General features: G+C 42.6%; 1 protein-coding gene across 1 annotated transcript in view; it reads right to left on the bottom strand.

Annotated features, from left to right (window-relative positions):
- Rsu1 (Ras suppressor protein 1) overlaps positions 1 to 17,131 on the bottom strand; it is a 189,578-nt gene that overhangs the window by 131,357 nt on the left and 41,090 nt on the right. Inside the window, exons 4-7 of the mRNA XM_006985930.4 lie at positions 12,301 to 12,421; positions 6,894 to 7,012; positions 4,984 to 5,066; positions 4,596 to 4,710 (exon numbers count right to left, since the gene is read on the bottom strand). Coding sequence (XP_006985992.1) covers positions 4,596 to 4,710; positions 4,984 to 5,066; positions 6,894 to 7,012; positions 12,301 to 12,421 — 438 coding nt within the window. The remainder of the gene's footprint in view (positions 1 to 4,595; positions 4,711 to 4,983; positions 5,067 to 6,893; positions 7,013 to 12,300; positions 12,422 to 17,131) is intronic.

The raw sequence follows: 17,131 nt of genomic DNA, 5'->3' as shown, positions 1-17,131 counted from the left end.
TGTAGATTCAAAAGAGGTGATCGGTCATCTTCCTGATCCTGCTCAGTGCCCCGTCTTCCCTGTCATGAAGGACTCTAACCCTCCGGACGTGTAAGCTAGAAGTGTAAGCCCTCTGCCCCTTAAGGCGCTTTCAGTAATGGCGTTCATCAGAGCAGTTAAGAAGGAACTAATGCATCCGTATTTTATCACAGCAGTTAAGAAGGAACTCATGCGCCCTCAGAGCTCCTGCTTGCATATCTCCCCTCCTCCACTACCTGTGCTGCATTCACACAACTTTTCCTGTTACGTCCCCCACAGGAGCCGTATTGGGACCTCGGCTCCTCTGCTCCCTCGGCCTGAAAGGCCCTTCCCTCCTTTAAGTCTCAATTAAATGCACTATGGGTGAGGCCTCCTCAGATTACCTCTCCCCTTATCCAACACTTCACTCAGGCTTGATTTTCAACAACACTATGTGACATACCATCTCTACTCACTTACCTAGCTTTCTCTGTCTTTGTCTAGTGTCTGTATGTCTCCTTCCTTTCCTTCCCTGCATATGGGGTGCACTTACGATCCCAAGCAAATATGCAAAACAAGGGCTTAATCAATATTTGTTGGGTAAGCAAATTCTACTTCTCGGGAAGGTAAGTCCCTTGGAATTAAAGATGGCCTAAAGAAGGAAATTAATAAATGCTTGAATGAATGAATGAATGAATGAATGAATGGGTGGATGAGCTGGTGACTCAATCTCCAATTTATACCTAACACTCTAGAGATAGTACTTTTGCATCATGCCGAGAAATTACTTGACAGAAACAACTGAAGGGAGAAAGGCTTATTTTGGCTCCTGGTTTCAAAGGGATTGCAGTTCTCTATGACAATGCAGTGGCATGCTAACAGACTAAGAAGCAGAGAGAGCTGGATGGGAAGAGTGAGTAAAATCTTCAGACACCCCTCCCCTCAGTGGCCTAATTCTAACAGCCAGGCCTGACCCTTGAAAGGCTTCACAGCTTGACATGGTACCACAAACTGGGTAGTAAGTGTTCGAACCAGGAGTCTGGGGTGACGTTACTCATTGAAACCACTACAAGGCATATAGGCTGACATGGAAGCAAGTATTTTATACACATTAGAAACCAGAAATAAAGTCTAAGTAACATGTGCAAGGAAAAGAAAAGTCCTAGAGTCCCAAGCAAGCCTCTGACTTTCATTTTGCTGTGTTCCCTTGTGTTCTTGGATTGGACAAATCAGAACTCATCGAGATTCCTGGGCTTGGCTGAACTTCTCTCACCAACAATGTTTCAAATGACAACCTCTGGGTTCATTTGAATGGATGTGCACAAAAATCTCAGGGGCACTTACCTTGCTTGTGTTAAAAAATAAACAGACCAAAAGGAGATCACCATACACTCTTTAAAACGTACTCAGGGGCGAACCTGCAGCCAGCGGATGCCACGGAGACAGGAAGGATGAGCTGAAGGAGAGAGGGGGCTTCGGATGGTGACTGGGCGTCACGTGCACAAGCGGAAAGCATTCCTGCTGCGGTGCTTCTGTACCGGGAGGCAGGAACCACCCAGACAGTGCAACTGGCTCGGAACGAAACAACAAATTCACTTTGCAAAGCCATCTCAGGCACACTTCGCACAGTACGCCAGCTTCACCCGCAGACCAGCAAAGCCTGCCATGTGATTGGCCTTCCTGTCCCAAACTTCCTCCTGCACCATCCTGAAGGGTTGTTGTCTTTTGGTTCAAACTCAGAAGTACATGTCTAGGAAATCTTCTTCCTGCCATAAGGGTGAGTGGGAGCCCATCACAGTGGTCAGGAATGTGGGCCTGGAGGAGAGACTGACAGGTTCAAGTACAGCCACTGTGACTCACTAGCTGTGCCCTTATGCACATGTCACCAACCCTCCCTGAGCCTCAGTTTCTCCATCTCTACAAAGTGTGTTCACTATTCTCACAACTCCAGGATAGACTGCACAGAAAAGTACTTATCATCATGCCCTGGTATCCAAGGCCTTACTAGCTATTATTATATTACCAGCTAGTATATTGCCCTTGGCTTTTAAATAACCACCACTCAGAGTCTTCATCTTTATTTTAAATTAGTAACTAAGGTTTCTGAAGCGTTTGTTACCAATTTCAATCTAAAGTATTCACTTCAAAGTAGAAAGAGACTACCAGACAGACACAGACACTGTTTTCTAGGTATGGCTAGCAGAAGTGAAGTCATGCAAAGGCTTTTTACAATTCTATTCCTAAGTAAATATATATATTTACTTAGGAATAGAATTGTAAAAAAAAAAATTGTATATATATATATACACATGCACATTGCTATCAGATAGCTTAAAGGAAATGTCAGAGAAATATGATAGCATAGAACATTTATGTAAACTAAAAAAGGAATAAGGCTTAAAAATACATAGATAGGCCCATTCTGGTTTCAATGAGGCACTTTTCTAATAAATTATCCAATAAAAGAATTGCTTAGCCTAATACTTCATATTACCATATTGCTTGAAGAATCGAAAAAGCAAGTTAAGTGGCAACCAAATGCATATTTACTTTTTCTAGTTTTACTCATCACACCAAGCGAGGACACACGTCAGAAGCGCTGAGCGAGCTTCATCCTGTTACACAAGAATCCGTCTCACACATGGAGTTTTGATTCAATAGCGTAGGAGGAGGTGAGTTATTTATGTTCTGTAAAATGTCCCCAAGTATTGCTAATGCTAAAATCCATGGTTAACAACTATTCTCACAAGTCTTTCCTCAGGTAAGCTGTTTTACCTTAGAAATTTTCACTAAACACCATCATCCCCTTTGAACTCTTCTGTTCCCAGACAGGATCTTCGAAGTCCAGGCTGGCCTTGAACCTGTGGGTCTCCTATTTCAGAGTCTCAACTGCTAGGTTTACAAGTTTATATGACCAAAAAAAAATTTTTTTTTTGGATCCTATGCATTCTTCCTTCCCAAGCAAAACTGGACTCCTTGTAATTCAATGAAGAAAAGGGGCTGAGTTACCCCTGAGTCCTGAAAACTCAGTCTTCCTAACGCCAACAAAGGGTCTGAAGGAGATGGGACAGCGGGGATGAATGGGATTCATTCCATGAAAGCAAGTGACTACTTGTCTTTAAAGTTTTTCTTCTTTTTTTAATGTATATGCCTGTGTCTGTGTGAGGGTATGCCACATGTCTGCAGGTTCCTGCAGAAAAGCTGGATTCTCAGCAGCTGGAGTTACAGGTAGTTGTGAGCCATCTGACATGGGTGCTGGGAACCAAACGTGAGTCCCCTGGAAGAGCAGCAATGCTCTTAGCGGCAGGACCATCTCTCCAGGCCCCTGCTTATCTTTCATACGGCCCTTTGCTGCAGAACTGGGGTCCCCTGTGTGACAACCCACGCATGGCTGTGAAACATCTGACTTATAGCTGGTGGCCTCTGTGCTGGGAGCACAACTCTAGACAGAACTCAAATTGTGCCTGAGACCTTCCTAGTACCATCGTATCCAAGACTGTCACTTCATCAACTCATTCAGTAGGTTTTGTTTAACACGATACCTTCTGCCTGGTATGGAGGGAGCATGGAGGGGACAGCGGAGAACAGACGTGAGAATGCTCTTACTCTCATGACATCTTATATTCTCATCTGTAATAGCTGGCCCTTTCCTACCATAGAACGGTTTTCTCCAACAAGCATGAGTCAAATAAAGCGGTTTGTTGGTCTGTTTTAATGTGCTACTTTGGTGTAGAGAAAGAAATAATTGAGAAACAGTATCAGTTCAAGAAAGCCAGGTGGTTCAAAGGATAAAAGGAATGGAAGGAAATGAGAGGCCAGTGAACTTCAAGGTTTTACTGTTTCTGTTTGAGAAAGGGTCTGACCCTGTGACCCAGGGTGGCTCATGATTGCCCGGCCTCCATTTCCCAAGTGCTGGGATTCTAACTGTGCGCCATTCATGAGATTGGTGCAGAAGGGCAATGTCACCTCAGCAATCAAACTATGGCTTCAGAGCTTGCAAGAGAGGGAGGGGAGAGAGACACCTACCCAGGGCCACACAGAGAACCGAAATTTAGCCACCAGGAACAGGACCGAAGAGTTAGCAGTAAGGACACATTTAACAGTTCTCACTGGAGATGGCATCACGGCAGAACCAAACCCACCACCGGAAAAGGCATTTTCGACGGGTATAATAAACAGGTTTTATCTAGTTGGTGAAAAGTTTCAGATGGGGGAAAAAAACAAAAGACAATAAGAGTATTGTTTTGATAAACTATTACTAACCCAGTGAGCACCCAGAAAGCTTACTCAGCTAACACACAAGGCATTCTAAAGGAAGCTCTTACTACTACCCCATGCTCCTCCCACTCCACCAGCCAGTCCTAGGCCATCCCCCCATCAGCAGTTTCTGAGATGCTGCCCCCTACAGCTGTATCGCAGGAAGTCAATTCATAATACCTGGGCTCTGGCCAAGGACAAATGGCCCTAATTTGATCAAATGGGGTGCCTGAGTGAGTGGAGAGTGAGTGCCAAGGAGAGGAGAGAGTTTGGCCCCAGTTGTGACGCTGGAGTAATTCTGAATTAAACCCAGCGCTAAGACTGCTGACAAGCAACCTTACCTAGCTCTGGAGGCAGCACGGTCAGGCGGTTGCCCTGAATGTGGAGCTCCTTCAGCTGGGTGAGCTCGCCGATTTCCTTGGGCAGTGAGATCAGGTCATTATCCCTGAGGCTGAGCTAAAGATACGAAAACAGGGAGCTGTCAAAACAATTTTTCATAAAGAGGTGCTCAACAGAAACTCACACCCTCACCCGATGCCCTCTCTTCCCTCAAGGCTCAATCTTTTCAGTTCATTTAAAAGTGTCTGAGGCTAAACAAGAAACAGAAGCAGGAGTCGGGGTTCATTCCTGCACAACAAACCTTACTCCTGCTCAAATTGACTCGATTCCACTCCTACAAGGGCTGCAGAAGTGAATTGATTTTTCTAAGAATTTAGATAAATTACTTACTATCTGCAACTTCGTGAGCTTCCCGATATCTGGAGGCAGGATCTCAAAATCGTTGTCACTTAGATAGAGTGCACGCAGGGTGGCTGCAAATTAAACAGCGATATATAAACAGGGCGCCATGGAACCCAAGCATTTGAGGTCTGATCAATGCAAGGGAGTCAGCTTTGATTAATAACCCTGGCTTGGTGAAAAGCCTGTGACATACCTAGAGCTTGCTATAATAACAAGCAGGTCAAACCTAGATTTACTGGTTGATTGGGGTGCTGGTGTGTCCAGGAAAACATCTGTATCCAAGGGGCCTGACACAATTAGCAACTTCAGAGCATTACACAGACTCTGGCACAGTTTCAATGTTTTCAGAAAAGACAGCTTTTTTTCTCTCTCTCTAGTACTTCAGATTCACATTTATTATGCCATTTGCATCTCAAGAGAAAGAAGGACCACATGGTCTCACATGGCCACCCACATCACAATCCAGAGCGAAGGGCTCTTTCATCAAAAGGGATCTACGTCAGACTAGAATGTTCTTAGACAAATAGATCAATGTTAAGAATAAAGACATGAAGGGCTTTGCAGTGATGGACACCGTCATCATGACTTACTGTTTCCATAATCAGACTAATTACTGTTACTTTCCTTTTATGGCTTTAATGATGAAACTATGTGAACGCAAAGGTGCTAAAGTGAACATGGATTTAAGAGATCAAAACCTAAAGTGAGCAGAATATCAAGTCATTTCCTGCACAGACTATAAAATGATGGCACGATCCCAGCCACTGAATGCTAGAATCTTTAAATAGCTACCACCACCAACAAAGCAAATTTAATTAGACGGACTTTAAAGACTGGCTTAACAGCTACCTAATTATATTCTAACATGGGAAAATGGACAGAATTGTATGTTAACATATATAACAAAAATAATTCCCTCTGTGGCCCAAGAAAATAATTTAGAATTTGTTTCATGTGCTTCAGAATGTCTGGCAGAGGGCGTGAAAAAGAAGAGGTAAAAAGTGAAATCTTATAGGCTGCTTTGGAAGTGGCAGATTTTCTAGTGTGGGCATCGTGACAAGAGGTTAAGGTATGGGGAAGCACCACAGTGTGAGGCCAGACTGGTCTCCATCGTGAGGTCTAGGCCAGGCAAGGCTATACAGTGAGACCTTTTCTCAAAAGTAAAACAGTAAGATAAATACATGCACAGAATAGCACCAACAGAATTTCCGCATGACACCGAAGTCACTGTTCACAGATGCAGACCAGCTAACTTAAGCATACAACTCTTCCCTGAGTATTTCATGAGTTGCTGGGATATCAGTGATCCTAATTTTTATATGTACCTATAGCAAGAAATTTCTGAAAAGATGAACATCTGTGATGTATAATTCCATTGTGGTTATATACTAGCCAAATCAGTCTATGAGCAAGGAGAGCTCTTCAAAGACTTAAATTAGAATTTGAGCTGGATATTGAAACAATACTGCTAGCAGCTTATGAATGGATATTTTTTATAAATAATTTTATGGAGTATCTTTGAGCAGTGCATTGTAGAGAATTAATAGCAACCAGGGAAAAACCTTTTCTTTCACACTAAAGAAAATCAAGGATTTTCTTTAAAAGGAAATCAAGATTCTTAGCTAAATATGAGACTTGATCTCACTGAGGAACAAAATCTCTCTTGGAAAGTTAATAGGATATTACTGAGTCTGCTTCTGCCCAGCGGTGTCAGCCACCTATACATCAAATATAAATACTGCTGAACGATGAAGGCATATTCAAAAGGACTCTGTGATGGAAATATATATGTATGTCTAATGATTTCTCTTAAGAGTTTTGGCATTGGCAAATAAAATTTTCACTCTTAGAACCAAAGTACTGTGTTAAAGAGATTTACAGAATTAAAGGTTTCTCACTGAGGTAGAAGAAGTTCCCAGGGAGAGAATGTTCATTCAGGTTGTTGTAAGTCAAGTCCAGGACCTCCAGAGCTGGGAGAGAGCCGAATCCTCGAGGCAGCGTGTTCAACCTGTTCATGCTGCGGTGTGGGGACAGAAGGAACATGTCACCTCCTGCTAAGCACAAATTCACACAGAATACTGGATATACAGTGCAAACCCAGCTCAACAGGACCAGAGCCCAAAAGCCTGCCATGATTCTGCATTCATGGAATGCTACTTGCTTTTCCATTTTATTCATGTAATTTAATTGACAAGAAGAAATTGTCACACTAATGGTATATACAACAGGCTGTTGGGGAATATGGACACAATGGAGGAAACACCACATTAGGCCATTTAACATATACCTGATCTACTGAGCATTTTGAATGTGCTGAGAATATACCGGGAATGCCAATACACACAAATCTATTCTCTGAGCAACTTTCAAATACAGGAAATATTGCTAACTCTAGTTACTGTGGTGTATAATAAGCTCTTGAACTTATTCATGAACAACTGAAATTCTTGGTCCTTAACATCTTCTTACTACCTCATCCCTGCCACCTACCTCTGGTAAATATCACTTTACCTTGCTGTGATGACTTTCATGTTTTACCTCACATATGAGATAAAGCACCCTAATCTCAGTTAATCATTTTACTCAGATAACTCATGCTCACAAAATGTATGAAAATTTTTAGTTATCACTTCCTCCAATAGGGAAACTTGAATACCATTCTACATATGAATACACAAAATACCTGTCTGTCTGAAGAGAAACTTCCTTAGACATGGGCAAACAAGAATTCAAAACGTACATTCCAGGTATTTGCTTTAGTTCATCCATTCACTTTCATAGGATGGGACATCAACTTCCTGTCCTACAACTATGTACTAACGATCAGAATTATCTCTAGTTAGAATGTTGGTTGCCAGGGCCTGGGGCAGGAGAAAAATTAGTTGTTTCAGGATGGCAAGACAAGAAACTTCTGGAGATTTCATGTGCAGCAGTGTGAAAATAGCACTCTTGAATGACATGCTACAAAAAGGTTAAGATGGCAAGCTTTACAATCCATATATACACATTTATATGTGTGTGTTGTGTGTGTAATATGTGGTGGCTAATGTTAGTTGTCAACTAGACACACCTGAAAAAAGGGAATCTTCATTGAAGAATTGCTTCTATGAGTCTGACCTATAGGCATGTCTCTGGGGGCACTTTCCTCCTTGCTCATTGGTAGAAGAATGCCCAGACACTATGTACCATCCCTCACACAGGCGGGCTGAGCTGTATAAGAAAGGTAACTGAAGAACCTAAGGAAGCAAGCTAGGAAGCAGGTTTTTTTCCCTCTAGTTTCTGCTCCAGTTCTACCTTGAGTGCCTGCCTTGACTTCACCTAATGACAGACTATAACTTGTAGGCCAAAGAAACTCTTTCAGCCCCCAAGTTGCTTTTGGCTATCATTTTATTACAATAGAGAAGCAAATTACGTACACACACACACACACACACACACACACACGTATATATAAAATCTCAGAAAAATTTTTGATATTATCTTTTATCCTTCAAGACCTTTAATTTTCTTATTGCAGCTCTCTTTGATAATACTTAAAAATCAATTTAGAAACATTTCAGTGTAAGCTGACAGACACTGAAAGGGAGGAGAGACTGTGACAATGAAAATCAATCCAATCATTGATCATTCTAATAAGAGATACAATGTTGCCCACCTCTACCAACCAGGCCTCATGAGAAATGACTGAGCACCAAGGAAAAAGTGGATTTGCAAGTCTCAGGTAGAGGGCGTCCCAGGATGACTTTACACAAAGCAAAACAATCTCCTGGAGCACTCACCTCCAAACAGAGGCTGTGGCAGCATTCCTATGACGTCACAGTCTGTGAAGCACACCTATGTCAGGTCTTTCATCTGGTTCTAACTGCCAAGTGCTTATAAGATGAATTCTAGCAACAAACTAGGCTGACCATCCAGAACAGTTCGGTGTGGTCCTCTACAGTGAAGTTTGCTCAAAACCTATTCCCCTGCAAACTCAGAACATCCATGGCTTTTGATTTCTTGTAAAATACACAATGCACTGTGCTTTAAAAATTAAGAACAGATCAAAACTTTCTCTTATGAGCTGGCCTAAAGTTTTCACGTCTTGCGATCATCATAACAAACAGCAAACACTACATAACTCAGAATCGGGTTTGGTTGAGTGTGTCTCTTGGGCCGTGGATGCATGTGACCTAAGCCCTGTGCTTACAGTCTCCCAAGTGCATACTTTCATCCTACCTGCTTACGCCACACAGTTCTCTCTAACCTGCCTTCCCTTGGCCTTCATGTGCACGTATAAATCTTCATGACGTTCAAGAACGGAAACTCCTTTATTGAAACCCATCTTAATTCCTTTCCCAGGGAACTAAAAGTTTTGTTGAAATTCTTTGGAGCAACTTCTATGGAGCCATGGAATTAAACACAGGAAGTATCACATAATCAACAGACTTAGAGCCAAAATTACAACAATTCCAAAAGGGCAAGGATGTAACTAAGGTGCATGTCTGTCAAGTTTACCCTTCTGTCCTAAGATAGCCCAAACTCAACTGAACCAAGCCTGAGCTCATGTTCTTCCCAAACATGATTCCACGTCAAATTCCATGTTAGCTGCCTAACACAGCAATCTAGATTGTATTCCTCCCATCAGTAACTGTCTTTTTTTCTTCTATATAGTTTTCAGATTAAATCCCCCCACCCTTTCTCCTCCATTGTCACTGACCCAGATCACCTCGGACACAAAGGTGGCTTCCCCATTGGCCTCTTGACCTCTACCCCAACTCCCATTAGCTCTCTCTCTGCACCATGAGCTTTCATCCAGAACTGCTCTCATTTCATACCCGCTACTCTTCAGGTCCAATTCCTTAATCATCAGGCAGATCTAATCTGCATTCAGAGCTCCGTTGTATAAATCGGGGTAGCACTTGTGACTCCCTGCCGTCACCGACATCTATTTGTTTATTGCTGGTGCCCCCACTGTAGTATGAGCTCTGTGACAGCTGGATTGCTAGTCCCTAAAATGGTAGCCAGCTGGAACTCCACAAGCACCCATTAGGTGGGCAGCAGGCATCCCCAAGTGTCTGGCTAGCCTGGCATCTCACTTGACCACCACCTGCCTCCTCTTTTACACTCAGTTACACCCGTGACCTGCCAATAAACACCCCAGAACTTGCAGGGCTCTGAGCTTTGAAATGTGTCCCTCTCTCGACCTGAGATGCCTGCTTAGTTGTCTAAGCCAGAAACGCCTTCGTGTGCATTGGGTGGGTTCCAGTGCTCATCCTGTGGGAAGCCTCCTGAGAACCCCATCTACAGGCAAATGTTTTTCATGTCTCTGACTCCATGCAGTTCCATCAGCTCCAGCACAACTGTGACCCTACTGTGTTCACTGACAGTGTGCCCTGCCCCCATCTTAAGGTCCACACCATGATATTTATCCTTGATCCCCATCAGCAATACTGACATAGAATGAGCACTTACACAGTCAAAAAATAAATGAAAACATGAGTGCAACCTTGATGATATAATCACTAATTCTGTGCTCTGATTAACACATATTAGGTCATGATCCTAATTACATATGTTATTCAAATATGCATTGTGCATTAATATCCTTATAATATACTATAAAAGTATATAATATAGTAACATATATACACATATATTTTAGATGTATTTTATAACCTTACAAATGAACAGCTTAATAGTAAAATACAGTTTTAGCATTTTGCATACTAATTACCATACAACTTAATTTTCTTTGTGTGAGTGTGTGTGTGTGTGTGTGTGTGTGGTTTATATACATGTGCATACCTGTATGTGCCTCTGTGCAGGCCAGAGAAAGACATAGAGTGTGTGTCTTCCTTAATCACTCTACACCTTATTTTTTTAGACAAGTTTTCTCACAGAACCTAATGCTTGCATTTTGGCTAGGCTATCTAGCCAGCAAGCTCCCTGGATCTACCTGTGCCTATCGCCACACCCCCAGTGCTAAGATTACAGGTATACAAGGCAATCATGGTTTTTTTTACATGGGAGCTGGGGATTTGAAACTAGTTTCAAACTAAGTACCCCTTACCCACTGAGCAATCACCCCACTACCAGGACCTAATAATCTTCAAACTCAAGAACAAAATGCATAATCCTTTCTTTTCTGTTTCACTGATGGGGAGCCAGTGTGAGAACTTTCTGGCATTTGAAGGGAGGTTGCCCTCTATTTCACTCCTCTTCCTCTCACACATTAGCAAGCAGATGCTCACAGATACTGTAGAGCTGGTCTCTTATCCAAACTGAGCTTTGCAACAAGAGTATCTAACCAAACCCCTCACGTAAACAGTGGACTAGCAACAGTTTCACACACTCCCTATGAGACTGATAAATATCCAGCATACTTCTCTTGCCATGTGTAGCTCACTAACATAAGTATAACATCCAGTGGCTACAATTTAATGACTAGATTGGCTTGCACAGAGAAGGAAACATGAATGAACTAACATTCAGTTAACAGCTAGGGCCGTGAAGATGGATTTCAAAAGCCAAAGTTCCACTTGCCATCCATGGGGTCTGATGGACAAAAGTCAATGGAGGTCTCCACCTCACTGGACCACCGAAGTCAGGGGTAATCAGGAACAAATGCCTTAACCGCTTGAGAAGAGCTTGGCTGCCTCTCCATGTAAGAAACGTGTGGAACCCTGCCCTCTCCACCTCACACATGTGGACAGGGTCAAGTGCTGGCACAAGAACTCTGCGAACTGCCAAGCAATATACGGATACAGGGTACTATTATCTTTCACTGATGCTTGGCTCTGGACCTCAGCTTAAACACTCTACTTTCTTCACCATGGTGTAGAGAGCGTAGGACTGTTCCCTATTCCCACAACACGGAAGAATGCCAAGAAACTGCAGTGTGACATGAGGGGCCACCGCACGGAAGGAATGTTTTTCAAACTATTTCTGTGTAATACACCGAGAAAACAGTCCAACTGTAGTCCAGCTCCTCTGAACAATTAATGTTATGCAAGTCAGTCCTCTCTTGGCCAACATAACAGAAATAAAATTTTACTGGAAACAAAATATCATGAAAAATAACTTCCTTGTTATGCCAACAATTAGCTTCTCAATTAGCTCTCAACGAGATATGCACTAATGGAGGACACTGAAAGGAAATATTAAAACAACAGCCTTTTCTTAAGCCAGAAACAGAAAAAGCAATTAGAAATCCACTTCTCCTGTGTGATAGCCATATAAATGCTGCCCCTTGCTTGCCCACACTCGGCATTGCCTTTAGCTCTCTACCCCGCAGGCACGTCTTCAAGTCCGTCCGATACTCACCCCAGGTTCAGGTGTTTGAGTTTCTGAAGGCTGCTGATCTGGGTGGGCAGTTCCTCGATCTGGTTGTTGAAGAAGTTAAGCACCTCCAGGTTCTTCAGCTCTGCTACATTTGGGGGCACAGCTATGGGAACAGAGACACCGTGTGTGACTTCATGGTGTAAGGATGCTAGGCACGCATTTTGCTTTCAAGTGCAAGTGAGGTCAAATTCCAGTGTTGTCCACATATGGGTCTGAATTACATTTGGTAGGCTTACTTATTTTCATGGGTAATAATTCATAACCAAGTGGAACTTGAAGTACTTCCTTTTAGTGATTAGATTCAATTATCTGGCATGGCGCTTCAGGTGTGCAGAGAGGATGGAAGCAGGAATGAAGGCAGGAGACCCCACACCATCGGCAGCCGCTCGGGGAAGAGTACACAGCACAAACTTTCTTGCCACAAGTCTAACAGTTGCAATTATTTTCTTCCTTTGGTTGCCTTGAATCTCCAGCAGTAGATAGTTAACTGCAATGAATGAGGGTACATTCAAGCCTCTTAAATAATCCCGTGTCTGAGACGCTGTCCTTGTTAACACTGAACTCAATCTCAGCTTAGGCTCAACCTGAAATAGTACCATATTCAATGTTCTCCCTTCCTAATTGTGTCCTTCGGAGTAATGTGCTTTTATCAACACACACACACACACACACACACACACACACACACACACACACACCAGATTAACAACTGATCAATACATTCTTATGTAGAAATTCAAAGAGCCTACACAGTAGCATGGTGTGGACAGTAGCGTGCAGATCACAGAGGAAGATAACCATCTGCAACCTGCAAGGGGTCTCCTTACCTGTAGTCTATGCCTGTGAATACAAATTAAAAGCCTCAAAAGTAATGCCAGACCTCAGTATCTGCTAATTTGGGGACAAACACATTGAACCCAGGATACATGAAATACCAGCAGCACCTTTTCCTTTCAAATGGAAGAGTCATGGCACTCCAAGGTAACCAACTAATTCTTATACAGGCTGGGTTTACTTGTTATTAAATCACATCTAGGATTCAATCAACCAAAGGTCAAAAATATTTGGAGAAAATACTGCATCTGTCCTGACCTTATACAGCAGACCTTTCTTGTCATTACTTCTGAAACAATGCAGTTTAACAAGCATTTGGATCTCATTAGGTAGTATCCGTAATCTAGCAATGATTCAAAGTGCATGGACAATGTGCATAGGTTATGTGCATATACTGTGCCCTTTTACATAAGGGTCTTAAGAATCCCTGGATTTAGTTAACCAAGGCTCTAGTAACCAACCCCTAGTGAACGGAGGGACAAATGTTCCATTTTAAGTGGAACATTTAAAGAGAGAGGAGTGGGACCTTTTCAACATATTGTCACCTGTCTATCCTACTTGCTATTTAGCTTTCTATAAGCAAATCGTGCAGCTTGTCCATGGTTCACAGAAACAATACTTTCCAAACTTTCCAGATAACTAAAAATATCAATGTGGCCTTGGATCCAGCACAGGCAAGTGGGCCATGCCTCATATCAGAACACTCACTTCCCATTCCAGCAGCTCCCTTCTCTCCTTCTGCCCCTACAGGCTGGGAAAGCCATTTGGTGAGCCAATCTTCCTGACTCTGGGTCAAGTCTAAACTCAGAACCAGGAGTGCTTGTGCTCAGAACCCTTGCACAGCTGTATGAAAATCCCAAACATCTCAGATATGGGTCCAAACAGCCATTCCAAGAACAGCATTTGGCAGCTCCCAGGCAAGACAAAATCAAGAAAGGGATTATACCATTCATGTTCACTCGGAGTCACTATTTTCAACACCGAGAAATACCCCAGGTATCAATGGCCTAATTTCTTATCATTTTGGTTGTGAGCCTGGCCTTTAATGGCTGAGCCATCTCTCCAGCCCTATGGCCTAATTTTTAAGAGGCACTACTTGGGACAATGGAAAGGAAATGCTTTCATTGGAAGGAGGGACATGAAAGATAAAGATTGGTATGTATGTACTAGAGCCACAGGCAGGCAGCAGTGGTCCCATGATTGAGCCCTGCATTAGCTCCCAAAGTGGATGGAGATAAAGGGACCAGTATTGTATGGAATAGTCTAGGCAGCCGGGAAGAATTCCAAAATGACTTGTGGATACTAATACAAATAACTAAGAGCCTAGCTGGCACAAAGTGACTGCAACAGCATATTTTAGGTGTATATACTTTCATGTAAATAAGTGGTGTTCACTTTATATAAGCAATTACTGAGAAAGCCATCCAACTTTACCCTGAGGGTCACATGTTCCCTCCACAGACCACAGTGAAGGAAGGGCAGCTCCCAGAGACCTAACCCTTTCCCTTGTCTACCCTGGAGCCATCAGAAAGCCTCCTCTCACTACAGTGATCGGATTAGCTTGAAGAGCAATAAAAAAAGTTACTGAAACCAAGAGAAAATGATGATCTCAATTTAGCCACAAACCAAGAATAATGTGGCCAGAATTCCTGCCGCCTCCCCAAACTTACTCTGCCAATGCAATTAAATGCTGGTCTAAAGGTATCGCCTCTTTGACAGGATGAGAGATTATTTCACTCTCCTTGCTAAAGTGGTCCAATTTAAAACCACCAATTATGTTAAATGTGATTTAGGACTTGGTTTAGTGGACACAAACAATAACCCCACATTCAATTTGCCAAGCCTCTCTCAGCCTTTTGGCGTGCATTTGAATGTGTTGTCTTGCGACTCCATTCACACTCGAAGGGAGGAACCAAATGCATAGCTATTATTTCCCTGTAAACTACATAATTTTTCATCAGCTATGGTAAAAATAGGAAGAATAACATTCAGACTTGTCCTGGACAGAGGACCATTCATCCAACCAAAAATCAGAGAACGCTATCCATGTACAGGATGGTATCCTATCCTCTTGACATCTAGCATAGTAATGCTTTGCAGCTAAAGTGAGAGCTCTGCTGTGCTATTTAAAGAGAGAAAGTTATAAAAGAAGGGTTGTCATAGTCATGTAGAAATGGAGCCAGTATTTGGAAAGCCAGCTAATCCCCAACAAAACCATGACAAATGTAAAAGGTTAGCAACACAAAGCTGTGGTGAATAAATCATGTGCATACATAGCACAGACGATCCCAACCGTTCATTATGAAAAGGCGGCTGCAAAATTTCACCAGTCAAAAGCCTCTCCTGGAGGATTCCAAGGCATCCATGGGACACATCAGCAAAAAGAAGCATTTGAAAACATAACTAAGCAGGCTGGTGAGATGGTGCAGCAGTTAAAAGCACTTGCCAAGGCTGATAATTTGTATTTAATCCAGGGGGATTCACATGATGTTATATAAGGACCACAAGCTAACCGCTTGAGCCACTGAGCTCCAGGGGATCCACATGATATAAGGAGTGACTATAGAAGTTCTCCCTGAAATCTAGATGTGCACCACAGCATGTGAGTACAAGCACGCGCACTCACACGCACATACACACACTCACACACTCACTCCAACAAATATATACAATTTAAATTTTTTTAAAAGAGAATATAATTAAACAGTGTACATCAATGTGTCTCTTATAACCACGCAGAAACCTGCCCCACCTGCCTGTGTGGTACATGATCTGTGAGCATTGGGTCTATAGACAATGCAGAACTGTGCACACAGAAGCAGCAGAGGAACACTAAGGTATCTGATCAAAGACATCATAGACCGACTCAGACACCTCCTGACTCTGCCTTGTCCTTACTGTGTGTCTCCTTACTTAACAGACAACCTCTCTGGGACTTATTTTCCTCAAGAGTAAAATGAGAAAGCTGGATTGTGGTCATTTTAAATCCTATTCTACCTGCTTTTAACATTTCATGAGCCTAAGAAGAGAAGGATTGTGAAAATCAATAATAATAGATTTAAATAATGCAACACTGGGGTCCCCAATTAGGATGCTCAGTCATGTAGAACTTTGCTTGTCACAAAGAACTTAGTAGCATCTTCTGTCTTGTCAGTGACAGTTCCTCTAATTTTCAGAATTCAGTTGCTAAATTTGAGAGGAAGGCCATAACTGTTTTCTGCTGTTCCTAGGCTCCCCAAGGTCACACTCTGTGTCGATGGGAAGACCACATCACCTTTGGGGATTTTTTCAGCCCAGATATTAAGCCTGTTTGCAGAGTACTTTCTGGGGTTTCTAACAATTTGAGACAAACTAACCCAGCACAGCCCTGTTTCTTCCTTTAAGTTTTCCTTAATGAAAATGAAACCAAACCAAACAAAAAACCTGAACGTTGTCCCCGAGGTCTGTCTATCTTATATGCTGGCTCAGACTCAACAATTTAGAAAATATTCTCCAAAGTATCTGGAAGGTTCCACAAGAGCCCTGGGGGACTTAAAGGTCACATTAGCTTGTCTTTGAGGGAGTTCCATTATAGCCAGCAAAGTGTTACACTTCTGCAATACCATCACTCAGGAGGCTAAGACAGGAGGATGGCAAGTTTGAGAACTACAAAGTGAGTCCCACTTAGAGTTCCACTTAGGCTGCTATATAATACTTCCATGGGCAAGAAGCCTCATACTACACCTCTCTCTCCACCTCACTTTACACATCAGGGGCTAGAACTCCAGCTGGAAGAAATCAGTAAGTAATTCTGTTAGTGAAAAAGGGTGTGACTCCTAAGAGGACATTTTATCACCATGCAACACATAATTTTAAAATTTATGTGTATGGATAATTTGTCTGTATGCATGTCTATGCATCACGCACATGCCTGGTGCCTGTGGAGGCCAGAAGCAGGCATCAGATCCCCCTGAACTGGAGTGACAGATGGCTGTGAGCT

Source organism: Peromyscus maniculatus, chromosome 5, assembly GCF_049852395.1.
Source record: "Peromyscus maniculatus bairdii isolate BWxNUB_F1_BW_parent chromosome 5, HU_Pman_BW_mat_3.1, whole genome shotgun sequence".
NCBI classification, from domain to species: Eukaryota; Metazoa; Chordata; class Mammalia; order Rodentia; family Cricetidae; genus Peromyscus; species Peromyscus maniculatus.
The sequence above is the reverse complement of the archived record's forward strand: the minus strand, read 5'-3'. Positions and strand labels throughout refer to the sequence as shown.